We start from the raw sequence: 20,790 nt of genomic DNA on the forward strand, positions 1-20,790 counted from the left end.
AGCTGAGCGTGAAAAGCTCCTTTGCCCAGAAGGGTTTTCAGAACAGGGCACACGGGCTGTGCATCTTCATGGATCTGAGGGTCTGTGGGACCAGCCGACCCGGACACAGGCCCACGCAAAGTGGGGTGGTAAAGGAAGAACTTTGCCCCATTTAGCTGGGACCCCAAAGTCCAGACCTCACACAGAAACACAGTTCATGACCCCTCACTCTGAATGGCCTTCTTTTCAAAGCCACATGAAGGCTTAAGTCATGTGTGGAAAAAACCTGTGAACTTACTGCCCTTTCAGGAAAAAATTCTTTAATTTTCACAAGTTTGACTATGATCATAAACATTTTAGACACTTTCAGGAAGAAGCTATGGGACTGATGGAAAGTTTCTTTTACAGTTAGATAGAAATATTAATATATTTTTTACTTTTTTAAACTACAGAAACAGAAAGAAATGTCCATCAATCAATCAATTATCTTCTTTCTACTCTATTTTAGATATAATTAATCTTATTTCCTCATATAATGGGCTTCCCTGCTAGCTCAGATGGTAAAGAATCTGCCCTCAGTGTGAAGACCAGGGTTCGATCTCTGGGTCAGAAAGATCTCCTGGAGAAGGGACTGGCAACCCACTCCAATATCCTTGCTTGGAGAATTCCATGGACAGAGGGCCCTTGCAGGCTACAGTCCATGGGATCACAAAGAGTCAGACATGGCTAACTAACACTTTATTAGTAGAATATTCATATTAATTAATATACATGCTTATTCTCCTAAAACAAGGCAATCAAAGAGGATCAGGCCAAAAGTATGGGGAACAGGTGTTACGCAGGTGTGATAGGTGTGCCTGACTTGTGAGAAAAATGGTATGGTGGCCCAGTGCTTAGCACTCTGCACTCTCACTGCCTCTGGCCCAGATTCAATCCCTGGTGTGGGAACTAAGACCCCACAAGCCCTAGGTCATGGCTTAAAAAAAAAAGGAAGAAATAAAACTAGTCTGCAATAACTGTCTTATCTTTTGGTTTTCAGCATTTTGTGTTTTGTGATTGATTACATAGGTTTCTCATTTCGAAAGAAACTCAGATGTGATGTGCCTGTGATATTGACACTTTTAGGAAATATATATTTGACCTTCATCCACAGTTCCTGGCTCACAGATTCATGCGTTCTTGGAATTTATTGATTGAAAAGAGATATGGCAGCTTCTTTGTTCATTTGCTCTTTGTTCTCAGTCCCTGAAAACACTTCAGGGCCACACCAGAGACCTGGGGTCACATTTTGTATTTGGGGGTCCATGTCTGTATTGCACTCAGTGACACCATTTTTTTTTTTTTCTTTTTTTTTGCCTAAGGAGGGATCTGAACACTTGAGTCAATGTCATGCTCCACAGAACCCTGGCCCTGGGGTCCTGGTGAAAAAGAGGAGACGAGCTCTCTCCCTCACTCCTCACCTGTTGCGGGAACATTGCTGGACAAGCAGGCGCTGGAGAAGGCCAGGATCCGCAGGGCTGTGCAGCACACCTTCAGAGCGGCTGGTGTCCAGCAAAGGTCAAGCTGGGACGGTCAAAGAACAAGAAACAAGCAGTGTTGGTGAGGATGTGGGGTAAAGGGAACCCTTGGGCACTGCTGGTGGGAATGTGAATTGTGCGGCCACTATGGGGACACTGTGCAGGTTCCTCAAAACTAAAAATAGAGCCTCAAGCACTTTCACTTTTGGCCTTTAAAGAAGATGAAATGGCAATTTGAAAAGATATATGCGCCCCATGTTCATGGAAGTGTTATGTACATTATTGAAGACATGGAAACAACTTCCATATCCAATGATGAGAGAATGAATAAAGAAACTGCAGTGGCAGTGTGTGCATACTTGTGATCACTCTTCAGCTATAAAAGAGAAGGAAATCCTGCCTTTCCAATACATGGATGGTACGTGAGGGCATTAGGGTAATGAAACACGTTAGACAGAGGAAGGAAAATACTGTATGATCTCACAGGTAGGTGGAACTGAAAAAAAAACAAACAACATAACGTCATAGATAAAGAGAAATAACTGGTGGTTCTCAGAGGTAGAGAGTGGGGTCTATGGCAAAATTGGCAAAAGTGGTCAGAAGGTACACATTTCCAGGAATAAAATAAATAAGTATGGACATGTAATGTACATCATGGTGACTATATTTAAAATGTTAAGGACACTAATACAGTTAACAATACTGCACTGTACATTTGAAAGTTGCTAAAAGACTATATCTTAAAATTTCTCTTCACACAAAAAAATTTTAGCCTTATAGATATAAATGTTAATTAGGCATATGTGGTGATCATTTTGTAATATGTACATATATTAAATCATTACATTGTACACCTGAAACTAACACAATGTTATACCTGTATCTCAGAGAGAATATGTGTCTATGTATGTGAAAGATTTGAACAACGTCAATTGGGGGCTTGGATTAGAGTGGTCCAAAACTAAGAGAGTGTTCCCTGCTTGACAGGCTCCAGTGGGCTTTCAACACCTGCACAATCGATTACTTATGTTACATTTCCTCTGTGGAAATATACAATACGCAGTGTGGCTTCTAGTGTGGCTACTGTCCCTGATTTACTGATTAAATCTCCAGAGATGAAAACAATGAACACTGGATGAGTGCGAATGCCTTTGTGATAAAATTCACAATGCATTGGAAATAAAAGAGAAATTCCCTAAAAAGATGAAGGGTATCTTTAGATAACATCATACTTAATGGAGTAGCACAGGTTCCACCCTAGCAAGTCAACAAATATCGGTAAAAGGTATAACAATTGAAAGGAAAAAAGAAAGATTTTGTTCATAAAAGTTCTACATGTAGAAAAATCCAAAAGTTTATACTGATACATTTAGAGGTTTAACAAGAGAGCACAATGACTTGAGACAAATTCAAATTTGAAAAATTCATTGCAAACTTCCCTGTGGTCCATGATCAAGCATCTACCTTCTAAAGCAAGGGATGGGAATTTGATCCCTGGTAAGGGAACCAAGGTCCCACATGCCTTGCCACTCGGCCAAAAAAGATCAGTTACGTTCTCATATCACAGTAATATAAAACTGTATGAGAGCCATTGACAGTTGCATCAAAAATTAGGATATACCTGGAATCTATCTAACATTTAGAAAGGTATACAGAAGAGGATATACAAAACCTCAATGGAGAAAATTATAAATCTGTCTTGAAGGACATTAAAGATATAAATAAATGGGAAAATATACCACATTAGGGGTTTGAAAAAAGAATATAAATATCCATTCTACTCAAAATAATGTGCAGAATCAAAATGTATGTCACTGCATCCCAAGTGGACATCTGTGGAACTCAGTAACTCCACTGTAAAATTTATAAGGAAGCAGACATTTCAAGGAAGGCAAGGGAACCTTGAAAAGAACAGTGTGTGAGGCCTGGCTGTGCAAGTTGTGAAGATACATAACCCCCTGCCTGCTTGCTTAGTTGGACAGTCGTGTCTGACTCTTTGCCACCCCATGGACTATAGCCCACAAGATTCTTGGGTCCATGGGATTGTCCAGGCAAGAATACTGGATTGGGTTGCCATTCTCTTCTCCAGGGTATATTAGAGCATAGTAGAACCAAACTTTTGGACTGAAAGAGGGATGGTCAGGTAGACTAGTGGATCGGAAAAGGGAACCTAGAAATAAACCCCAACCACAGGAAGCATCATGTGCAATAGAAAAGGTGATAGAAAGAAGTGACAAAGAGATAGGCGTTTCAATTACTCTGTGGGCGACAGGGATCTGAACCCAGTCAAATGCAACTGCACCCCTAGCTCATATGGGAACCAAAATCAAGTGCAGATGGGCTGAAGATCTATTTAGAGAGACAAACAGTAGAGCTTCTGCAAGACACTGCAGCAGGTGTCTCCATGAACTGTGGTGGGGCAGGATTCCTGAACAACACAGAAACAACACCATCTCTAAGACAGACGCTGAAATCCCGAGCTGTATTAAAATGAAGAACTCTTCATAACAGACATCCCTGGGAGTGCCGAATTGAAAGCCATCAGGTGGGAGAAGACACTGATGACACAGATAACCATCAAAGTAACAGTAGTCAAAATATGAGTTTCTACAAATGCCTAAGGTAAAAGAAATATACAGAAATGGGCCCAAATGAGCAGGACTTTCATCGAGGGCAATGTACAAGGCGACCATCAGGGAATGGAAAGCTGCCCCACGTCACTGCAGCCAGGAACCTGCACATTAAGACACTAACAGGGTATGACTATACGTGCTCCAAGTAGCCAGCTATTAAAGTCTCTCAAAACACCAACTGCTGGGAAAGTGTGGAGCAATGGTTGTTGAAATGTAAGTTGGCCCACACGTTTGAGAGGAAAACAGCTTCATCCAGCAAGCCAAGCCTGTGCTTACATCAGGACTCAACACTTCCACTCCTTGGATGCATGTTCTAGAGCAGCCATGATGAATGGTGGCCAAAACCCACATGTGGCAATTGAAGGGTTTAAAGACGGTTATAAGGCTGGGTGTTGGGAGGGGCCACACGAAGTGCTGTAAGGTGAAACGACACTGGGTTTCTAGGTTTAGTATAAGAAAATGAATGTGGGAGTTTTTGGTATTCTGGGGCCAATTCCTACACGTTTGTCATTTCACCCACACCACCCACAAGCAATTCTGAGACACCAGGAGTGCATCCCAGAATTCAATTCAACTCAATCCAACTCAATGTTGACACTGTCTACCTGTAAATAGCATCTCTTCCTACAAGACTTCAGTCCTTCCAGACTGCCCAGTCCTTCCAGACTGCCCCTCCAGTTTCATATGCCTGTTTCACGTCCAGGTTGTCACATGTACACCTGATCTGCTGGTTACACATTGTTCAGTTCAGTTCAATCGCTCAGTCTTGTCTGAGTCCTTGAGACCCCATGGACTGCAGCACACCAGGCCTCCCTGTCCATCACCAATTCCAGGAGTTTACTCAAACTCATGTTCATTGAGTCAGTGATGCCATCCAACCATCTCATCCACTGTGGTCCCCTTCTCCTCCCACTTTCAATCTTTCCCAGCATCAGGGTCTTTTCCAATGAGTCAGTTCTTCACATCAGGTGGCCAAAGTATTGGAGTTTCAGCTTCAACATCCGTCCTTTTAATGAAAACTTAGGACTGATTTCCTTTAGGATGGACTAGTTGGATCTCCTTGCAGTCCAAGGGACCCTCAAGAGTCTTCTCCAACACCACAGTTGAAAAGCATTAATTCTTCGGCACTCAGCTATCTTTATAGTCCAACTCTCACATCCATACAACTCTCACGTCCATTCATGACTACTGGAAAACCATAGCTTTAACTAGACAAAACTTTATTGGCAAAGTAATGTCTCTGCTTTTTAATATGCTGTCTAAGTTGGTCAAAGCGTTTCTTCCAAGGAGCAAGTATCTTTTAATTTCATGGCTGCAGTCACCATCTGCAGTGATTTTGGAGCCCCCCAAAAATAAAGTCTGTCACTGTTTCCCCATCTATTTGCCATGAAGTGATGGGACCAGGTGCCTTGACCTTAGTTTTCTGAATGTTTAGTTTTAAGCCAACTTTTTCACTCTCCTCTTTCACTTTCATCAAAACATTCTTTAGTTCTTCGCTTTCTGCTATAAGGATGGTGTTATCTGCATATGTGAGATTGTTGATATTTGTCCCGGCAATGTTGATTCCAGCTTGTGGTTCATCCAGTCCACCATTTCTCATGATGTATTCTGCATATAAGTTAAATAAGCAGGGTGACAATATACAGCCTTGACACACTCCTTTCCTGATTTCGAACCAATCTGTTGTTCTATGTCCAGATCTAACTGTTGATTCTTGACCTGTATACAGATTTCTCAGGAAGCAGGTCAAGTGGTCTGGTATTCCCATCTCTTTAAGAATTTTCCAGAGTTTGTTGTTATCCACACAGTCAAAGGCTTTGGCATAGTAAATAAAGCAGAAGTAGATGTTTATCTGGAACTCTCTTGCTTTTTTGATGATCCAATGGATATTGGCAATTTGATCTCTGGTTCCTTTGCCTTTTCTAAATCCAGCTTGAACATCTGGAAGTTCACGGTTCAGTACTGCTGAAGCCTGGCTTGTGGAATGTTGAGCATTATTGTACTAGCGTGTGAGATGAGTGCAACTGTGCAGTAGTTTGAGAATTTTTTGGCATTGCCATTCTTTGCATTTGGAATGAAATCTGATATTTTCCAGTCCTGTGGCCACTGCTGAGTTTTCCAAATTTGCTGGCATATTGAGTGTGGCACTTTCACAGCATCATCTTTTAGGATCTGAAATAGCTCAACTGAAATTCCATCACCTCCCCTAGTTTTGTTCATAGTAAGGCCCACTTGACTTCACATTCCAGTATATCTGGCTCTAGGTGAGTGATCACACCATCATGATTATCTGGGTCGTGAAGATCTTTTTTTTTTTTTTTTTTATCATTCTTCTGTGTATGCTTGCCACCTCTTCTTAATATCTTCTGCTTCTGTTAGGTCCATACCATTTCTGTCCTTTATTGTGCCCATCTTTGCATGAAATGTTCCTTTGGTATCTCTAATTTTCTCGAAGAGATCTCTAATCTTTCCCATTCTATTGGTTTCCTCTATTTCTTTGCACTGATCACTGAATAAGGCTTTCTTATCTCTTCTTGCTATTATTTGGGACTCTGCATTCAGACAGGTATATCTTTCCTTTTCTCCTTTGCCTTTCACTTCTCTTCTTTTCTCAGCTATTTGTATGGGCTCCTCAGACAGCCATTTTTGCCTTTTTGCATTTCTTTTTCTTGGGGATTGTCTTGAGCACTGCCTCCTATACATTATCACGAACCTCCATAGTCCATAGTTCTTAAGGCACTCTGTCTATCAGATCAAATCCCACGAATCTATTTGTCACTTCCACTGTATAATCATAAGGGATTTGATTTAGGTCATACCTGAATGGTCTAGTGGTTTTCCCTACTTTCTTCAATTTAAGTCTGAATTTGGCAATAAGGAGTTCATGATCTGAGCCACAGTCAGCTCCCGGTCTTGTTTTTGCTGACTGTATAGAGCTTCTCCATCTTTGGCTGCTAAGAATATAATCAGTCCTATTTTAGTATTGAGCATCTGGTGATGTCCATGTGTAGAGTCTTCTCTTGTGTTGTTGGAAGAAAGTGTTTGCTATGATCAGTGCATTCTCTTGGCAAAACTCTATTAGCCTTTGCCCTGCTTCATTCTGTACTCAAAGGCCAAATTTTCCTGTTTTTCCAGGTGTTTCTTGACTTCCTACTTTTGCATTCCAGTCCCCTATAATGAAAAGGACATCTTTTTTGGATGTTAGTTCTAGAAGGTCTTGTAGGTCTTCATATAACTGTTGAACTTCAGCTTCTTCAGCATTACTGGTTGAGGCATAGACTTGGATTACTGTGATATTGAATGGTTTGCCTTGGCAATGAACAGAGATCATTCTGTCATTTTTGAGGTTGCATCCAAGTACTGCATTTCAGACTCTTTTGTTGACTATGATGGCTACTCCATTTCTTCTAGGAGATTCTTGCTCACAGTAGTAGATATAATGGTCATGTGAGTTAAATTCACCCATTCCAGTCCATTTTAGTTCACCAATTCCTAGAATGTCAATGTTCACTCTTGCCATCTCCTGTTGACCACTTCCAATTTGCCTTGATTCACGGACCTAACATCCAGGTTCCTATGCAATATCATTCTTTACAGCATTGGACTGTACTTCCATCACCAGCCACATCCACAACTGGGTGTTGTTTTTGCTTTGGCTCTGGCTCTTCGTTCTTTCTGGAATTATTTCTCCACTGATCTCCAGTAACATACTGGCCACCTGCCTACCTGGGGAGTTCATCTTTCAGTGTCCTCTCTTTTTCCCTTTTCACACTGTTCATGGGGTTCTCAAGGCATACTGAAGTGGTTTGGCATTCCTTTCTCCAGTGGACCACGTTTTGTCAGAACTCTCCACCATGACCCATCCGTCTTGGGTAGCTCTACATGGCATGGCTCATAGTTTCATTGCGTTAGACAAGGCTGTGGTCCATGTGATCAGACTGGTTAGTTATCTCCCACTGAAACTCAAAACTGAGTTCTGTTCCTGGAGCCGAAGAATGAATTCCGCAAACAAGAAAACACTCACACAGGCAATATTAATTTTAAAAGATAGAGATACACAGTTCTCAGCATAGACAATGAGAGGATGTGAAGTAACCACAAAGACAGGAATAACAGCAGATTTGCATCTTTATTAGAATTGATCTGTTCTTATTCGGTTTGCTCAGGGCCTGAGGTGTGTGATTTCTGACCAATCAGTTTAAATGTGCCAATGTCCAGTGTGTCGTTTTTATGCTTTTCTTGGATCCCCCAGTTTCTGTTTCTCCAGACGTTGTGCTGCCATCTATCGACCCTTTCTGAAGACCCCAGATCATTATTTAAAGACCAAATGCATCTTTAAGAGGTAATGCAGATCCTAATAGAAAATAAAATAACTCAAACAATTGAAGTGGGGACACCTACAACCATTTTTACATTCCAAAATAGTTACAACTTCCTATCAGTGAAAAATGTATATATCACACTTTTAAAAATATTTATTCATGTATTTACTTATTTTTGGCTGTGCTGGGTCATAGTTGCAGGGAGCAGGGGTTACACTCCAGTTGTGGTGTTCCCACTGCAGTGGCTTCTCTTGTGGGAGACAGACTCTAGGCCCCCAGGCTTCAGTAGTTGCCGTGTGGGCTCAGTAGTTGGGGCTCACGGACTTGGTTGCTCAAGGACATGTTGAATCTTCCCAGACCAGGGATCAAACCACTATCCCCTGCATTGACAGGTACATTCTTAACCACTGGACCACCAGGGAAGTCCCATGCATAGATTTTTAAAAAACAAATCAATAGTAATATTTTATCGAGGTGGTATTCACATGACATGGAAGTACTAATGATAGCTTTGGATGTGCACACTTTTAGAAGATGAGATAGAGGAAACTAAATGATGTTGGATGATACAGTAATGTGGACCTGGAGCCTCCCTCTTGTGGAGGAAAGAGGAGGTGCTGTTGACAGTTCTAGACCACAGGACAGTGGGAGGAGAACTGGGGAGATGACTCTTGGCCCCACCAGTGTGGGCACCAGACAGACATTCGGGAAAAGGCCTTCTCCTTTTTTTTCTCCAGGAAGGGTGAGTTTTTGCAACATGATACCTAGTATCTGATTGAAGCTATTTCCTGTCCTCAAGGACCATTCTTTCCTGCTATCCCCAATACATACACAAAATACAATTGTATGTAGTGCTGGGGAAATGAAGGAAGATATCTACCAGAAAACATTTTAAAACATTCCCAAGATGGTACTGATAACTCTATATGCAAGACAGCAAAATAGACACAGATGTATAGAACAGTCTTTTGGACTCTGTGGGAGAAGGCAAGGGTGGGGTGATCTGAGAGAATAAAATTGAAACATGTATATTATCATATATGAAACAGATTGCCAGTCCAGGTTTGATGCATGAGACAGGGTGCTCAGGGCTGGTGCACTGGGATGACCCTGAGGGATGGGATGGGGAGGGTGGTGGGAGGGGGGTTCAGGATGGGGAACACATGTACACCCATGGCTGATTCATATCAATGTATGGCAAAGACGACTACAATATTGTAACGTAATTACAATAATCCAACTAAAATAAACAAATAAAACATCCCCATGGATAATTGCATCAAAGAGAATAAAATACTCAGGAATAAATTTCATCAAGGAGAAGAGACATAAGCCATTGATGAAAGAAACTGAAGAAGACACAAGAAATGGAAAGATATACATGCTCACAGATTAGAAGAATGAATATTGGGAAAATGTCCATTGTACCTTGCAATACAGATTCTATTCAATCCTTATCTAGAATACGCATGGCATTTTGAACAGGGCCGGAACAAATAACCCTCAAATTTTTATGACACCATCAAAGAACTCGAATAGTCAAAACAATCTTGAGAAAGAAGAACAAAGCTTGAGGCATGATACTCTCTGATGTCAACCCTACTACAAAGCTGTAGCAATTGAATACAGTCATTAACACTGTCATCATTGTATATGTTGGCAGATGGTAACTAGGTCCTGTCAGGGTGATCAAATATATTTGGTGGTGCAGCATTCTGTTGTACACCTGAAACTAACATAAATATATATATCATCTGTACTTTAATTTTAAAAAGATATTGAGATATGCAAAGATTCCATAATTGGACAGCCAGCACACTGCATACAAATGAAAACACTGATGAGAGGATCTCATAAAATAATTTTTAGACTCTTGCACAGCAAAGAAGAGAGAGAGAAGAGGGGGAAAGAAAGTCACAAGTCAAAAGACTCACTTGGTAAAGGGACAATTAGAAGTTTGGAATTAACATGCACACACTATTATATATAAAGTAGGTAACCAACAAGGACAAACTATATAGCACAGGGAACATTACTTGGCACCTTGTAGTAAGCTATGATGGAAAACAACCTGAAAAGAATATGTATGTTTTATATATTATATACGGAAAAGAACCTGAATAGAATATATATACATAAAACTGAATCACTTTGCTACACTGTGGAACTAACACAACATTATAAATCCATTAACTTCAATTTTTTAAAATACACATACAGAATAAAGAATTCAAGTTACTTTTTTTTCAAAAAAGACTGCCCAATTTTTATTATTAAATGAGCAAGAAATCAAACAGGAATTTCACCAAAGCAAATATTCAAATGGTTCAACATCATTGCGCGGAAGGGAAATAAATGCAAAGGGCAATGAGATACTACCACAATGGAGTGCAGCGCTGAAAAGTGAGCCTGCAGGCAACACAAGTGGTGCTGAGGATGTAGAAAGTTCAGAGCCCTCGTATATGATGCTGGGATGGAAATTCACTTGGCTAATCAAGAGAACTCCTTGAGGCTGCCTTCTAGAATTAAATAGATGTCAGCCTTATGACGAAACACATCCATACCCACCAGGAAAGAAGTGCTGTGCTGCTGTGATCTGCTTGTTCCTTCAGTCATGTCTGGCACTTTGCGACCCCATAGACTGTATCCCGCCAGACTCCTCTGTCCATGGGGATTCTCCAGGCAAGAATACTGGAAGTCAGTTGCCATGCCCTCCTCCAAGGGATTTCCCCAACGCAGGGGTCAAACCCCAGTCTCTCGCATTGCAGGAGGATTCTTTACCGGTTGAGTCACCAGGGAAGTCCAAGAACACTGGAGTGGGTAGTCTATCCCTTCTCCAGGGGAACTTCCTAACCCAGGAATTGAACTGCGTCTCCAGCATTGCAGGCAGATTCTTTACCAACTGAGCTACCTGGGAAGACCAGAGAAGCGCTAGCCTTCCTATTTTCATCACAACGTTCATATCAAAGTGGTTTTGAAAGAGCCAAAATTGGGAAACAAATGCAATGTCAGAGAGTATTTTAGGCTTGATACATGACTGGAGGTGTAGTCCCACAGAAAATATTATTTGAAAGGCAATAATTATAGCAAAACCAAAAAATCCTTGATACATGTAAAAACACTGATAGCCTGAAAAACAAAGTACTGAGACATAGCACACAGTCTGGCTCACAGATCTATCAGGAGAGAAAAAGGAGAGCCTGACACTCAAGGTTGCAAAGCATCTGACCTGCTTTCTCTCAACCACTGTTGTGTCTCTGCTGCTCCTGGATCTTCCTGCCAAGCTGGAGACATAGGTGCCTCTCCCCTCACCCTACAGGCTGTCACACCTCTTAGCACATCACCATCTGAGCTGCCCACCTCCTTCTCTTTACTGTGAGAACTGCTCCTCCCGCTTCCAGTCTCAGCCCAGCCCCCTTCTTTCTGACAGTGTAAGCTGACCACCAGGGGGAGGTGGGAAGAATCTGCTTGCTGAAATTTGTGGTATAAGCATGGTGTGTATATACAAACACCTCCATCCAACTGTACTCTTCAGAACTGCAACTTTGCTCAATTTAAGGTAGGCATCAAAAAGAAACAGGAAACCTTCATGGAAACAGATCAACCGAAAATATTGGTGCAATAAGAGATTATTTTGCTTTAAAAAGTCTCAGAGGAAAACCAAATGGTAAGATCGATTTTCATATTTGTATATCACTTAATCGGAGAAGGCAATGGCACCCCACTCCAGTACTCTTGCCTGGAAAATCCCACGGATGGTGGAGCCTGGTAGGCTGTAGTCCATGGGGTCGCTAAGAGTCGGATAGACTGAGCGACTTCATGTTCACTTTTCACTTTCCACTTTCATGCATTGGAGAAGGAAATGGCAACCCACTCCAATGTTCTTGCCTGGAGAATCCCTGGGACGGGGGAGCCTGGTGGGCTGCCGTCTATGGAGTCACACAGAGTCGGACATGACTGAAGTGACTTAGCATAGCATAGCATAGCATATTGCTTAATAAAATGCTTAAATTATAAATGTGAATTTATTCCAGTTATGAAGAAGTAGGTGACTTGACACCAGAAAGAAAAACTGTGTTACTGATTCTACTCTGTGTGGACCTCCACATTGATAGGAAGTTGAAGACTGGAAACTCAGGTGTTAACCAAATCACTTTTGGGTCATGAGGGGAGAAGGTCATATAGGGCTTGACATGGAGGGAGAGGATCAGGGCGGGAGGGCGGGTTCAGGCAGGACCAAGAGCAGAAGCAGGTAGTAGATGGTGAGTGGGCTTCAGAAACATGAGGTAATAGTGGGCGGGGCTCGGTGTATTCAATACCCGTATTTTATTTTCTATTCCTTATGATGATTTCACATCTTAAAAATCATGATGGTCCATAAAGGACACTGCCTCCAAGGGTCAACCAAACTCTTAGAAACAGAAAAGGGCTCTAACAAGACCTCGTCCTTCAAATGAAAACCAACCAATCCATACCCCATAATGCCCAATCATCCCCTTTGATCCACCCGTCAGTCCCAAATTCACTATTTCCCTTACCCTAAATCACCCACTAAAGACAACAGCTACTGTAGGTCACCCCTTCAACCCAGAGCCCAAAAGAATCATTCTCAGGAGAAGATCCTAAAGAATTCTCCCTTTCCAGTTTTGCCTCCTTCTTTGGGATTGGAATGAAAACTGACATTTTCCAGTCCTGAGGCCACTGCTGAGTTTTCCAAATTTGCTGGCATATTGAGTGTAGCACTTTCACAGCATCATCTTTTAGGATTTGAAATAGCTCAGCTGGAATTCCATCAACACTACTAGCTTTGTTCATAGTGATGCTTCCTAAGGGCCCACTTGCCTTGCACTCCAAGATGTCTGGCTCTAGTTGATAGATTGCTCCATCATGGTTATCTGGGTCATTAAGATCTTTTTTGTACAGTTCTGTGTATTCTTGCCACTTCTTCTTAATATCTTCTGCTTCTGTTAGGTCCATACCATTTCTGTCCTTTATTGTGCTCACCTTTGCATGAAATGCTCTCTTGGTATCTCTAACTTTCTTGAAGAGATCTCTAGGCTTTCCCATTCTATTGTTTTCCTCCATTTCTTAGCATTCTTCACTAATGAAGGCTTTCTTATCTCTCCTTGCTATTCTTTGGAACTCTGCATTCAGATGTATATCTTTCCTTTTCTCCTTTGCCTTGAGCTTCTCTTCTTTTCTCAGCTATTTGTAAGGCCTCCTCAGACAACCATTCTCCCTTTTTGCATTTAATTTTCTTGGGGATGGTTTTGATCACTGCCCCCTGTACAATGTTATGAATTTCCGTCCATAGTTTTCAGGCCCTCTGTGTATCAAATCTAATCCCTTGAATCTATTTCTCACTTCCACTGTATAATCAGTCATAGGGATTTGATTTAGGTCATATCTGAATGGTCTAGTGGTTTTCTCTGCTTTCTTCAATTTAAGTCTGGTTTTTACAATAAGGAATTCATGATCTGAGCCACAGTCAGCTCCCAGTCTTGCTTTTGCTGACTGTATAGAGCTTCTCCATCTTCAGAGGGAAAGAATATAATCAATCTGATTTCAGTATTGACTATCTGGTGATGTCCTTGTGTAGAGTTGTCTCTTGTGTTGTTGGAAGAAGATGTTTGCTATGATCAGTGTGTTCTCTTGGCAAAACTCTGTTAGCCTTTGCCCTGCTTCATTTTGTACTCCAAGACCAAACTTGCCTGTTACTCCAGGTATCTCTTGACTTGCACTTTTGCATTCCAGTCCCTTTTAATGAAAAGGACATCTTTCTTGGTGTTAGTTCTAGAAGATCTTTTAGGTCTTCATAGAACCATTCAACTTCAGCCTCCTCAGCATTACTGGTCGGGGCATAGACTTGGATTACTGTGATATTGAATGGCTTGCCTTAGAAACAAACCGACATCATTCTGTCAGTTTTGAGATTGCACCAAGTTCTGCATTTTGGACACTTTTGTTGACTATCATGGCTACTCTGTATCTTCAAAGGGATTCTTGACCACAGTAGTAGATGTAATGCTCATCTGAATTAAATTTGCCCATTCCAGTCTATTTTAGTTCACAGATTCCTAAACTGTTGATGTTCACTCTTGCCATCTCCCGTTTAACCACTTCCAATTTACCTTGATTCACGGACCTAACATTCCATGTTCCTATGCAATATCGTTCTTTACAGCATCAGACTTTACTTTCATCCCTGGATACATCCACAATTGGGTATTAGTTTTTGCTTTGGCTCCATCCCTTCATTTTTTCTGGAGTAATTTCTCCCCTCTTCTCCAGCAGCATATTGGGCACCTGCCGATTTGGGGAGTTCATCTTTCAGTGTCCTATCTTTTTATCTTTGCATATTGTTCATGGGGTTCTCAAGGAAAGAATACCGAAGTGGTTTGCCATTCCCTTCGTCAGAGGACCACATTTTATAGGAACTCTCCCCCAAGTTCCATCCATCTTGCATGGCCCTACAAAGCATGGCTCACAGTTTCATTGAATTAGACAAGGTTGTGATCCACATAATCAGTTTGATTAGTTTTCTGTAACTGGTTTTCATTCTGTCTGCTATCTGCTGGATGAGGATAAGAGACTTGTGCAAGCTTCCTGATGGGAGGGACTGGCTGTGGGTAAAACAGTTAAAGTGTTTGGGTAAACAGTTAAAGCTAAGTTTGGAAAACTCAGCAGTGGGCATAGGACTAGAAAAGGTCAGTTTTCATTCCAATCCCAACGAAGGGCAATGCCAAAGAATGTTCAAATTACCACATAATTGCACTCGTTTCACATGCTAGCAAAGTAACGCTCAAAATTCTCCAAGCTAGGTTTCAACACTATGTGAACTGAGAACTTCCAGATGTTCAAGCTGGATTTAGAAAAGGCAGAATAACCAGAAATCAAATTGCCAACATCGATTGGATCATAGAAAAAGCAAGGGCTTTCCAGAAGAATATCTACTTCTGCTTCACTGACTACGCTAAGGCCTTTGACTTTCGACTTTGTTGTGGATCACAACAAACTGTGGAAAATTCTTCAAGAGATGGGACTACCAGACTACCTTACCTGCCTCTTACAAAATGTGTTTGCAGGTCAAGAAGCAACAGTTAGAACCAAACATGGAACAACAGACTGGTACAAAATTGGGAAAGGAGTACGTTAAGGCTGTATATTGTCACCCTGCTTATTTAATTTATATGCAGAGTACATTACAGAGAAGGCAATGGCACCCCACTCCAGTACTCTTGCCTGGAAAATCCCATGGATGGAGGAGCCTGGTAGGCTGCAGTCCATGGGGTCGCTGAGGGTCAGACATGACTGAGCTACTTCACTTTCATTTTCACTTACATTTTACATTTTACATTACAGAGAAGGAAAGGGCAACCCACTCCAGTGTTCTTGCCTGGAGAATCCCAGGGACGGGGGAGCCTGGTGGGCTGCCGTCTATGGGGTTGCACAGAGTCGGACACGACTGAAGTGACTTAGCAGCAGAGTACATTATGCGAAATGGCAGGCTTGATGAAGCACAAGCTGGAATCAAGATTGCTGGGACAAATATCAATAACCTCAAATATGCAGATTACACCATCCTAATGGCAGAAAGAGAGGCGGAACTAAAGAGCCTCTACATGAAGGTGAAAGAGGAGAGTGAAAAAGCTGGCTTAAAAGTCAACATTCAAAAAACTAAGATCACAGCATCTGTTTCCATCACTTCATGGCAAATATATGGGGAAACAATGGAAACAGTGACAGACTTTATTTTTTTGGACTCCAAAATCACTGCAGATGGTGACTGCAGCCATGAAACTAAAAGATGCTTGATCCTTGGAAAAAAGGCTATATTTCCTTCCAAAGCTAGACAGCATATTGAAAAGCAGAGACATTATTTTGCTGATAAAGATCCATCTAGTTAAAGCTATGGTTTCTTCAGTAGTCATGTATGGATGTGAAAGCTGGACTATAAAGAAAGCTGAGCGCCAAAGAAGTGATGCTTTTGAACTGTGGTGTTGGAGAAGATTCTTGGAAGTCCCTTGGACTGCAAGGAGATCCAACCAGTCCATACTAAAGGAAATCAATCCTGAATATTCATTGCAAGGACTGATGCTGAATCTAAAACTCCAATACTTTGGCCACCAGATGCCAAGAGTCAATTCATTAGAAAAGGTCCTGATGCTGTGAAAGATTGAAGATGGAAGGAGAAGGGAACGACATGGTTGGATGGCATCACCAACTCAATGAAAAAGAGTTTGAGCAAGCTCTGAGAGATGGTGAAGGACATGGAAGCCTGGCATGCTGCGCTGTAAAGAGTCAAACCAACTGAGAATTGAACGACAACAACAAGCCTTGTCTCTCCAGTGGAAACTCGAAAAAGGCTTCCCCACACCTGCTCCTGCTCCTTGAGCACAACCTCGTGCTCCCCCCTGGGCCCTGCCCTGATGAGGGACCATGTATTCTTGGAAAATGAAAGTAATAAAAGTCTCTTTTCAATGGAATTTACTCTTTGTGTCATAACACAGTCATCTCTACAAATTAAAAAGTTAAAACCCCTGGGTGGAAATGAGACAGATTTGGAATCAAGAGTTTCCAGGGAGAAGCAGACAGTGATGTCCCCACATCTGTCTTCTGGGCTCTGCATCCTCGGGTGAATCTCGTCATGACGGGAGCCAGGCTCAGCCACACCCCTCAGCCCAGCTCCCTAGTGGCCGCCACACCTGCAGAGCCAACAGAGTCTCAGGTCAGAGAAACAGACCCATTTCATTCATTCTGGGCTCTGCCTCAAGGCATGTGCAATCTTAGTTCCCCAACCCCGGATCGAACTCCTGCCCCCTGCAGTGGAAACTCACAGGCTCAACCACTGGACCGACATGGAAGTCCCTGGAGAATCACACAGTTTAGCTCCAGGCAGGACAGGACCGCCCAGCCCCACCGGCAACTCCAGAGCCATTCCCTGGACTTCCGCGCAGGGGGACAGGGGTGCTCACCTGGTGTAGTAGGTCCAGGTGAGGCCATAGGTGAGGAGGAAGCCAGCCCCCATGAGGGCCCCTCTGATCAGGGTGAGGACCAGGGGCCAGGAGCCCTGCTGCTCCTCAGTCTCACAGCTGCAGGGAGGGGGGCTTTCTGGGGAAGGGAGAGGGGGTGAAGCTCAGTCCCCAGACCCAGCCCTCCCAAAGGCACACACCTGCCCCGGCTGCCCGCCCCCAGCACCTGCCCTGCAACTCACTCTGCACAGAGAGGCTGAAGGAAACTTGCTGGGAGCCCAGTGGGTGCTGAGCTCGGCAGGTGATTTCTCCTCCATCTCCGACCCCGACACGGGGTATCTCCAGGACCCCGGGGGCTGAGCGCTGGGAGGGACTCAGGGATTTTCCCTCCCAGAGCCAGCTCAGCGTGGCAGGGGGGTTGCTGTCGGCCACACAGACCAGGCGCAGGAACTGGCCCTCCAGGATGGGCAGTGACGTGCCATTCAGATCTGGGTGAGAGATGCACGGATGAGTGGGTGGAGCCAAGGGCTGTCTCACCCTCGCTCCGCCCACTTCCTGATACAGAAAGACTGCCGGGTGACAAGGACCCAGGATGAGCTCACTGAGGCCGATGAGGCAACAGTCCTGGTGGTCTTTGCAGGCTCCCAGAAGAAATGGGAGCTGATCTGAGGATGGAAGGGAGAGAAGTGGGTGGGAAGCTGACGGGAAGATGTGCCAAGAGAGAGACAGCCTGCAAGATGGGGAGAAAGGCACGTGGTCTGCATCGTGGCAGAGAGGACCCAGAGCAACAGAGACACGATAAGAGTGGGAGAGAGAAGGGAGGGGCAGATGTGCTGGAGCCCTGACAGCAGGACTGAGAGCGCTGGGCTTTGCTTCAAGGTGACGGGCAAGCAGTAGGAGCCTGTGAGAAGGGGAAGCTTCAGTGTCGGTGCGGACTCTCAGGACCCTGCTGGGGCCAGGTGGGGCCCTGGACTGCACATGAGACAGGAGGCGGGGAGGCTGAGGGAGGAGGCTGATCAGTGTGGCCCAGGGTCCAAGACAAGACTGCAGCTGGCTCTGGGGCCAAGGACATGGAAAGGGGGAAGTGATTTGAGCAGTGAAGCTCTGCAGAAGTCCCTGAGTCATGGGTGCAGCTGGTGAGAAAGGGTGATGGGTAGAGGGCCGTCCAACCACAGCCCGGTTAAGTGGGGGACAGGGTGCAGTTGACAGGCATCAGCAAGAGGTGGTTCTGTGCATGCTCAGTCAAGAGTCATGTCTGACTCTTTGGGACTCTATAATCTGTAACCTGCCAGGCTCCTCTGTTCATTGAATTTTCCAGGCAAGAATACTGGAGTGGGTTGCCATTTCCTGCTCCAGGGAATCATCCCAACCCAGGGTTCCAACCCCTTTCTCCGGCATCTCTTGCATTTCAGGTAGATTTTTACTGTCTGAGCCACCAGGGAAGCCCAGGAAACAGGGGTGGCTCCTGGCAAAGATGGTGAGGGCGCAGGTCATAGGAGATGAGGACAGACAGAAAATTTTTTTTACAAAGAGCAGAACATACACAGTAATACAAATCACAGAGACAAAAGTGGAATGCTGGTTCCCAGGGGCTGAAAGGGGAAGGGGGTGCGGAGGCTATATCTGATGGGTTTCAAGTTTCAATTCTGCAGAATGGACAGGGTTGTGTGGATGGGTTGCACAACACCCTGCCTAGATGGACTTCCCGCAGCTGGGCTCTACCCTTAAAAGTGGTGAAGATGGTAACTCTGATCTTCTGTGTGGTTTCTCACAGTTAAAACTAAAATTTTAAACTAAGAAAAGGAAAGGGAGCAGGCAAAAGTAATAGTTCATGGATGCGAGACATTGGGGAGAGAGGAGGACAGGTCCGGAAGAGTGAGGGCCTATCTCATCTCCAAGCCCTCAGCCCTGAGCTGGCAGAGACCTGCTGCCATCACAGCCCCAGAGGAGAGACCATCCTTCCTACCTGTCAAGCTTTCCTGAGATATTCTCATGGTCACCAACCGTGGAGCATCTGGGAGGAAAATGGGAGAGGCAGGGAGGCATCAGTGCTCCACCCCAGGAGCCACCTGAGAGGATGAGCTTTATTCCCCCAATCTCAGCTGGAAAGGGATGCAGGGACACCACCCGCCTCCTGCCAACACCGCCCCCAGGGACCCCGCCGCCCCTCCACACTTACAGGAGACGTTGAGCCGGACGGTTGTCTCCAGGGTCACCTGAGATCCTTGGAGTGTCACCCGACAGGTAAGGTTGGTGCCGTGGTCCTGGGGCCTTGGGGTGAGGGTGAGCTCTGAGGAGTGGAGGGTGTCTGGGTTCATGATGTCAACTGCCTCCCCCACCCAGGAGAACAGGAGAGGGTGTCCCTCACCAGATGCTAGTGACAGGGTGCAGGTCAGCTTTGTGGGGCGACCAGCCTCCAGAGGTTCCGGAAACAAGATGTAGGGTTTCCATGGTGGGGCTGAGGAAGAGAGAGGGAAATGCCTGGGCCCCATGAGGGCATGGGGACCCAGAGGAGGACCCTCAGAGGGACCCGTGCTAAAGGCCACAGCTCACTCCCAGTCCTGGGTCTCTTCTGCACTCGCACATCCCAAGACCTGGGGTGGTCCTACGTCCTGTTCCTATTCTAACAGGAAGGTCCCCACGTCCCAGGGTCCTCTCCTGGGCTCCTGCCATACCTGTCACCTGCAAATTCAGCTTCTTATCTCTGTAACTGTATTTCACATCGTCTCTTTCCACCCGGAAATAGTAGACTCCTGTGTCGCTCATCCTGGCGTCTCTGATGCTCAGGGAGCAGTCGTTGTCGCTGGGGTCCCTGAGGAGGCGGAATCGGCCCCGGGTCTCCATCTTCACTCGCCTCTTCGGGTTGTTGGTGGCCACAGGATCACTGTGTGGGCCATCCCCTTCCCGGAACCAATAGATGAAGGGTTCCATAGAGGAATACCAGGAGCTCCAAGGGTAGGAGAAGTTGCAGGGCACGAGGACGCCCAGGCCTGCCTGCACGGTCAGGGATTCCTGCACTCGGAGCCTGTACCCTGGATTCTCCTGCAGGGATTCTGCGGACACGGAGGCTGAGCTGCAGCTGCAGGCCCCTCCCCACCTGAGCCGCCCCTCCTCCACCGGTGACCCCCCTCCTCCCACGCCGCTCACCCCCCCACAGCAGGGGCAGCAGAAGCAGCAGGGGCACCATATCCGAGTCCCCCGGGGTCCAAGTCTCTCTGTTGCGGAAGTTAGTGCCCCGAATGTGGGGTGGGAACCAGGAAGCCCCAACAGGAAGTCAGTTGCTGCCAGAACAGAAGGGAAACTCGGAAGCTAAAGGCTGTGGGGTTGGGGTGGGGGCTGCAGTGTCATGCCACCCCTCACCCCCCAC

General features: G+C 44.7%; 1 protein-coding gene across 3 annotated transcripts; it reads right to left on the minus strand.

The window, feature by feature from the left end:
* Positions 1-1,425: 1,425 nt before the first annotated feature.
* On the minus strand, positions 1,426-20,684 carry LOC133229708 (sialic acid-binding Ig-like lectin 14). 3 transcript variants are annotated; one of them, XM_061386432.1, is made up of 7 exons: positions 20,571-20,684; positions 20,099-20,476; positions 19,603-19,713; positions 19,390-19,437; positions 17,666-17,911; positions 17,427-17,562; positions 1,426-1,542 (listed from the first exon to the last, which is right to left on the minus strand). In XM_061386432.1, the coding sequence occupies exons 1-7, from the start codon at positions 20,608-20,610 to the stop codon at positions 1,512-1,514; spliced, it is 990 nt and encodes a 329-aa protein (XP_061242416.1). In that variant the 5' UTR covers positions 20,611-20,684; the 3' UTR covers positions 1,426-1,511. The 3 variants fall into 3 exon arrangements, with proteins under 3 accessions (XP_061242416.1, XP_061242414.1, XP_061242415.1); XM_061386430.1 differs by having other exon boundaries at positions 19,603-19,881; positions 20,571-20,675; XM_061386431.1 differs by lacking the exon at positions 1,426-1,542 and adding an exon at positions 8,240-17,156 and having other exon boundaries at positions 19,603-19,881; positions 20,571-20,675.
* Between the last annotated feature and the right edge of the window lie 106 nt (positions 20,685-20,790).

Source organism: Bos javanicus, chromosome 18 (genome assembly GCF_032452875.1).
Source record: "Bos javanicus breed banteng chromosome 18, ARS-OSU_banteng_1.0, whole genome shotgun sequence".
Taxonomy (NCBI): domain Eukaryota; kingdom Metazoa; phylum Chordata; class Mammalia; order Artiodactyla; family Bovidae; genus Bos; species Bos javanicus.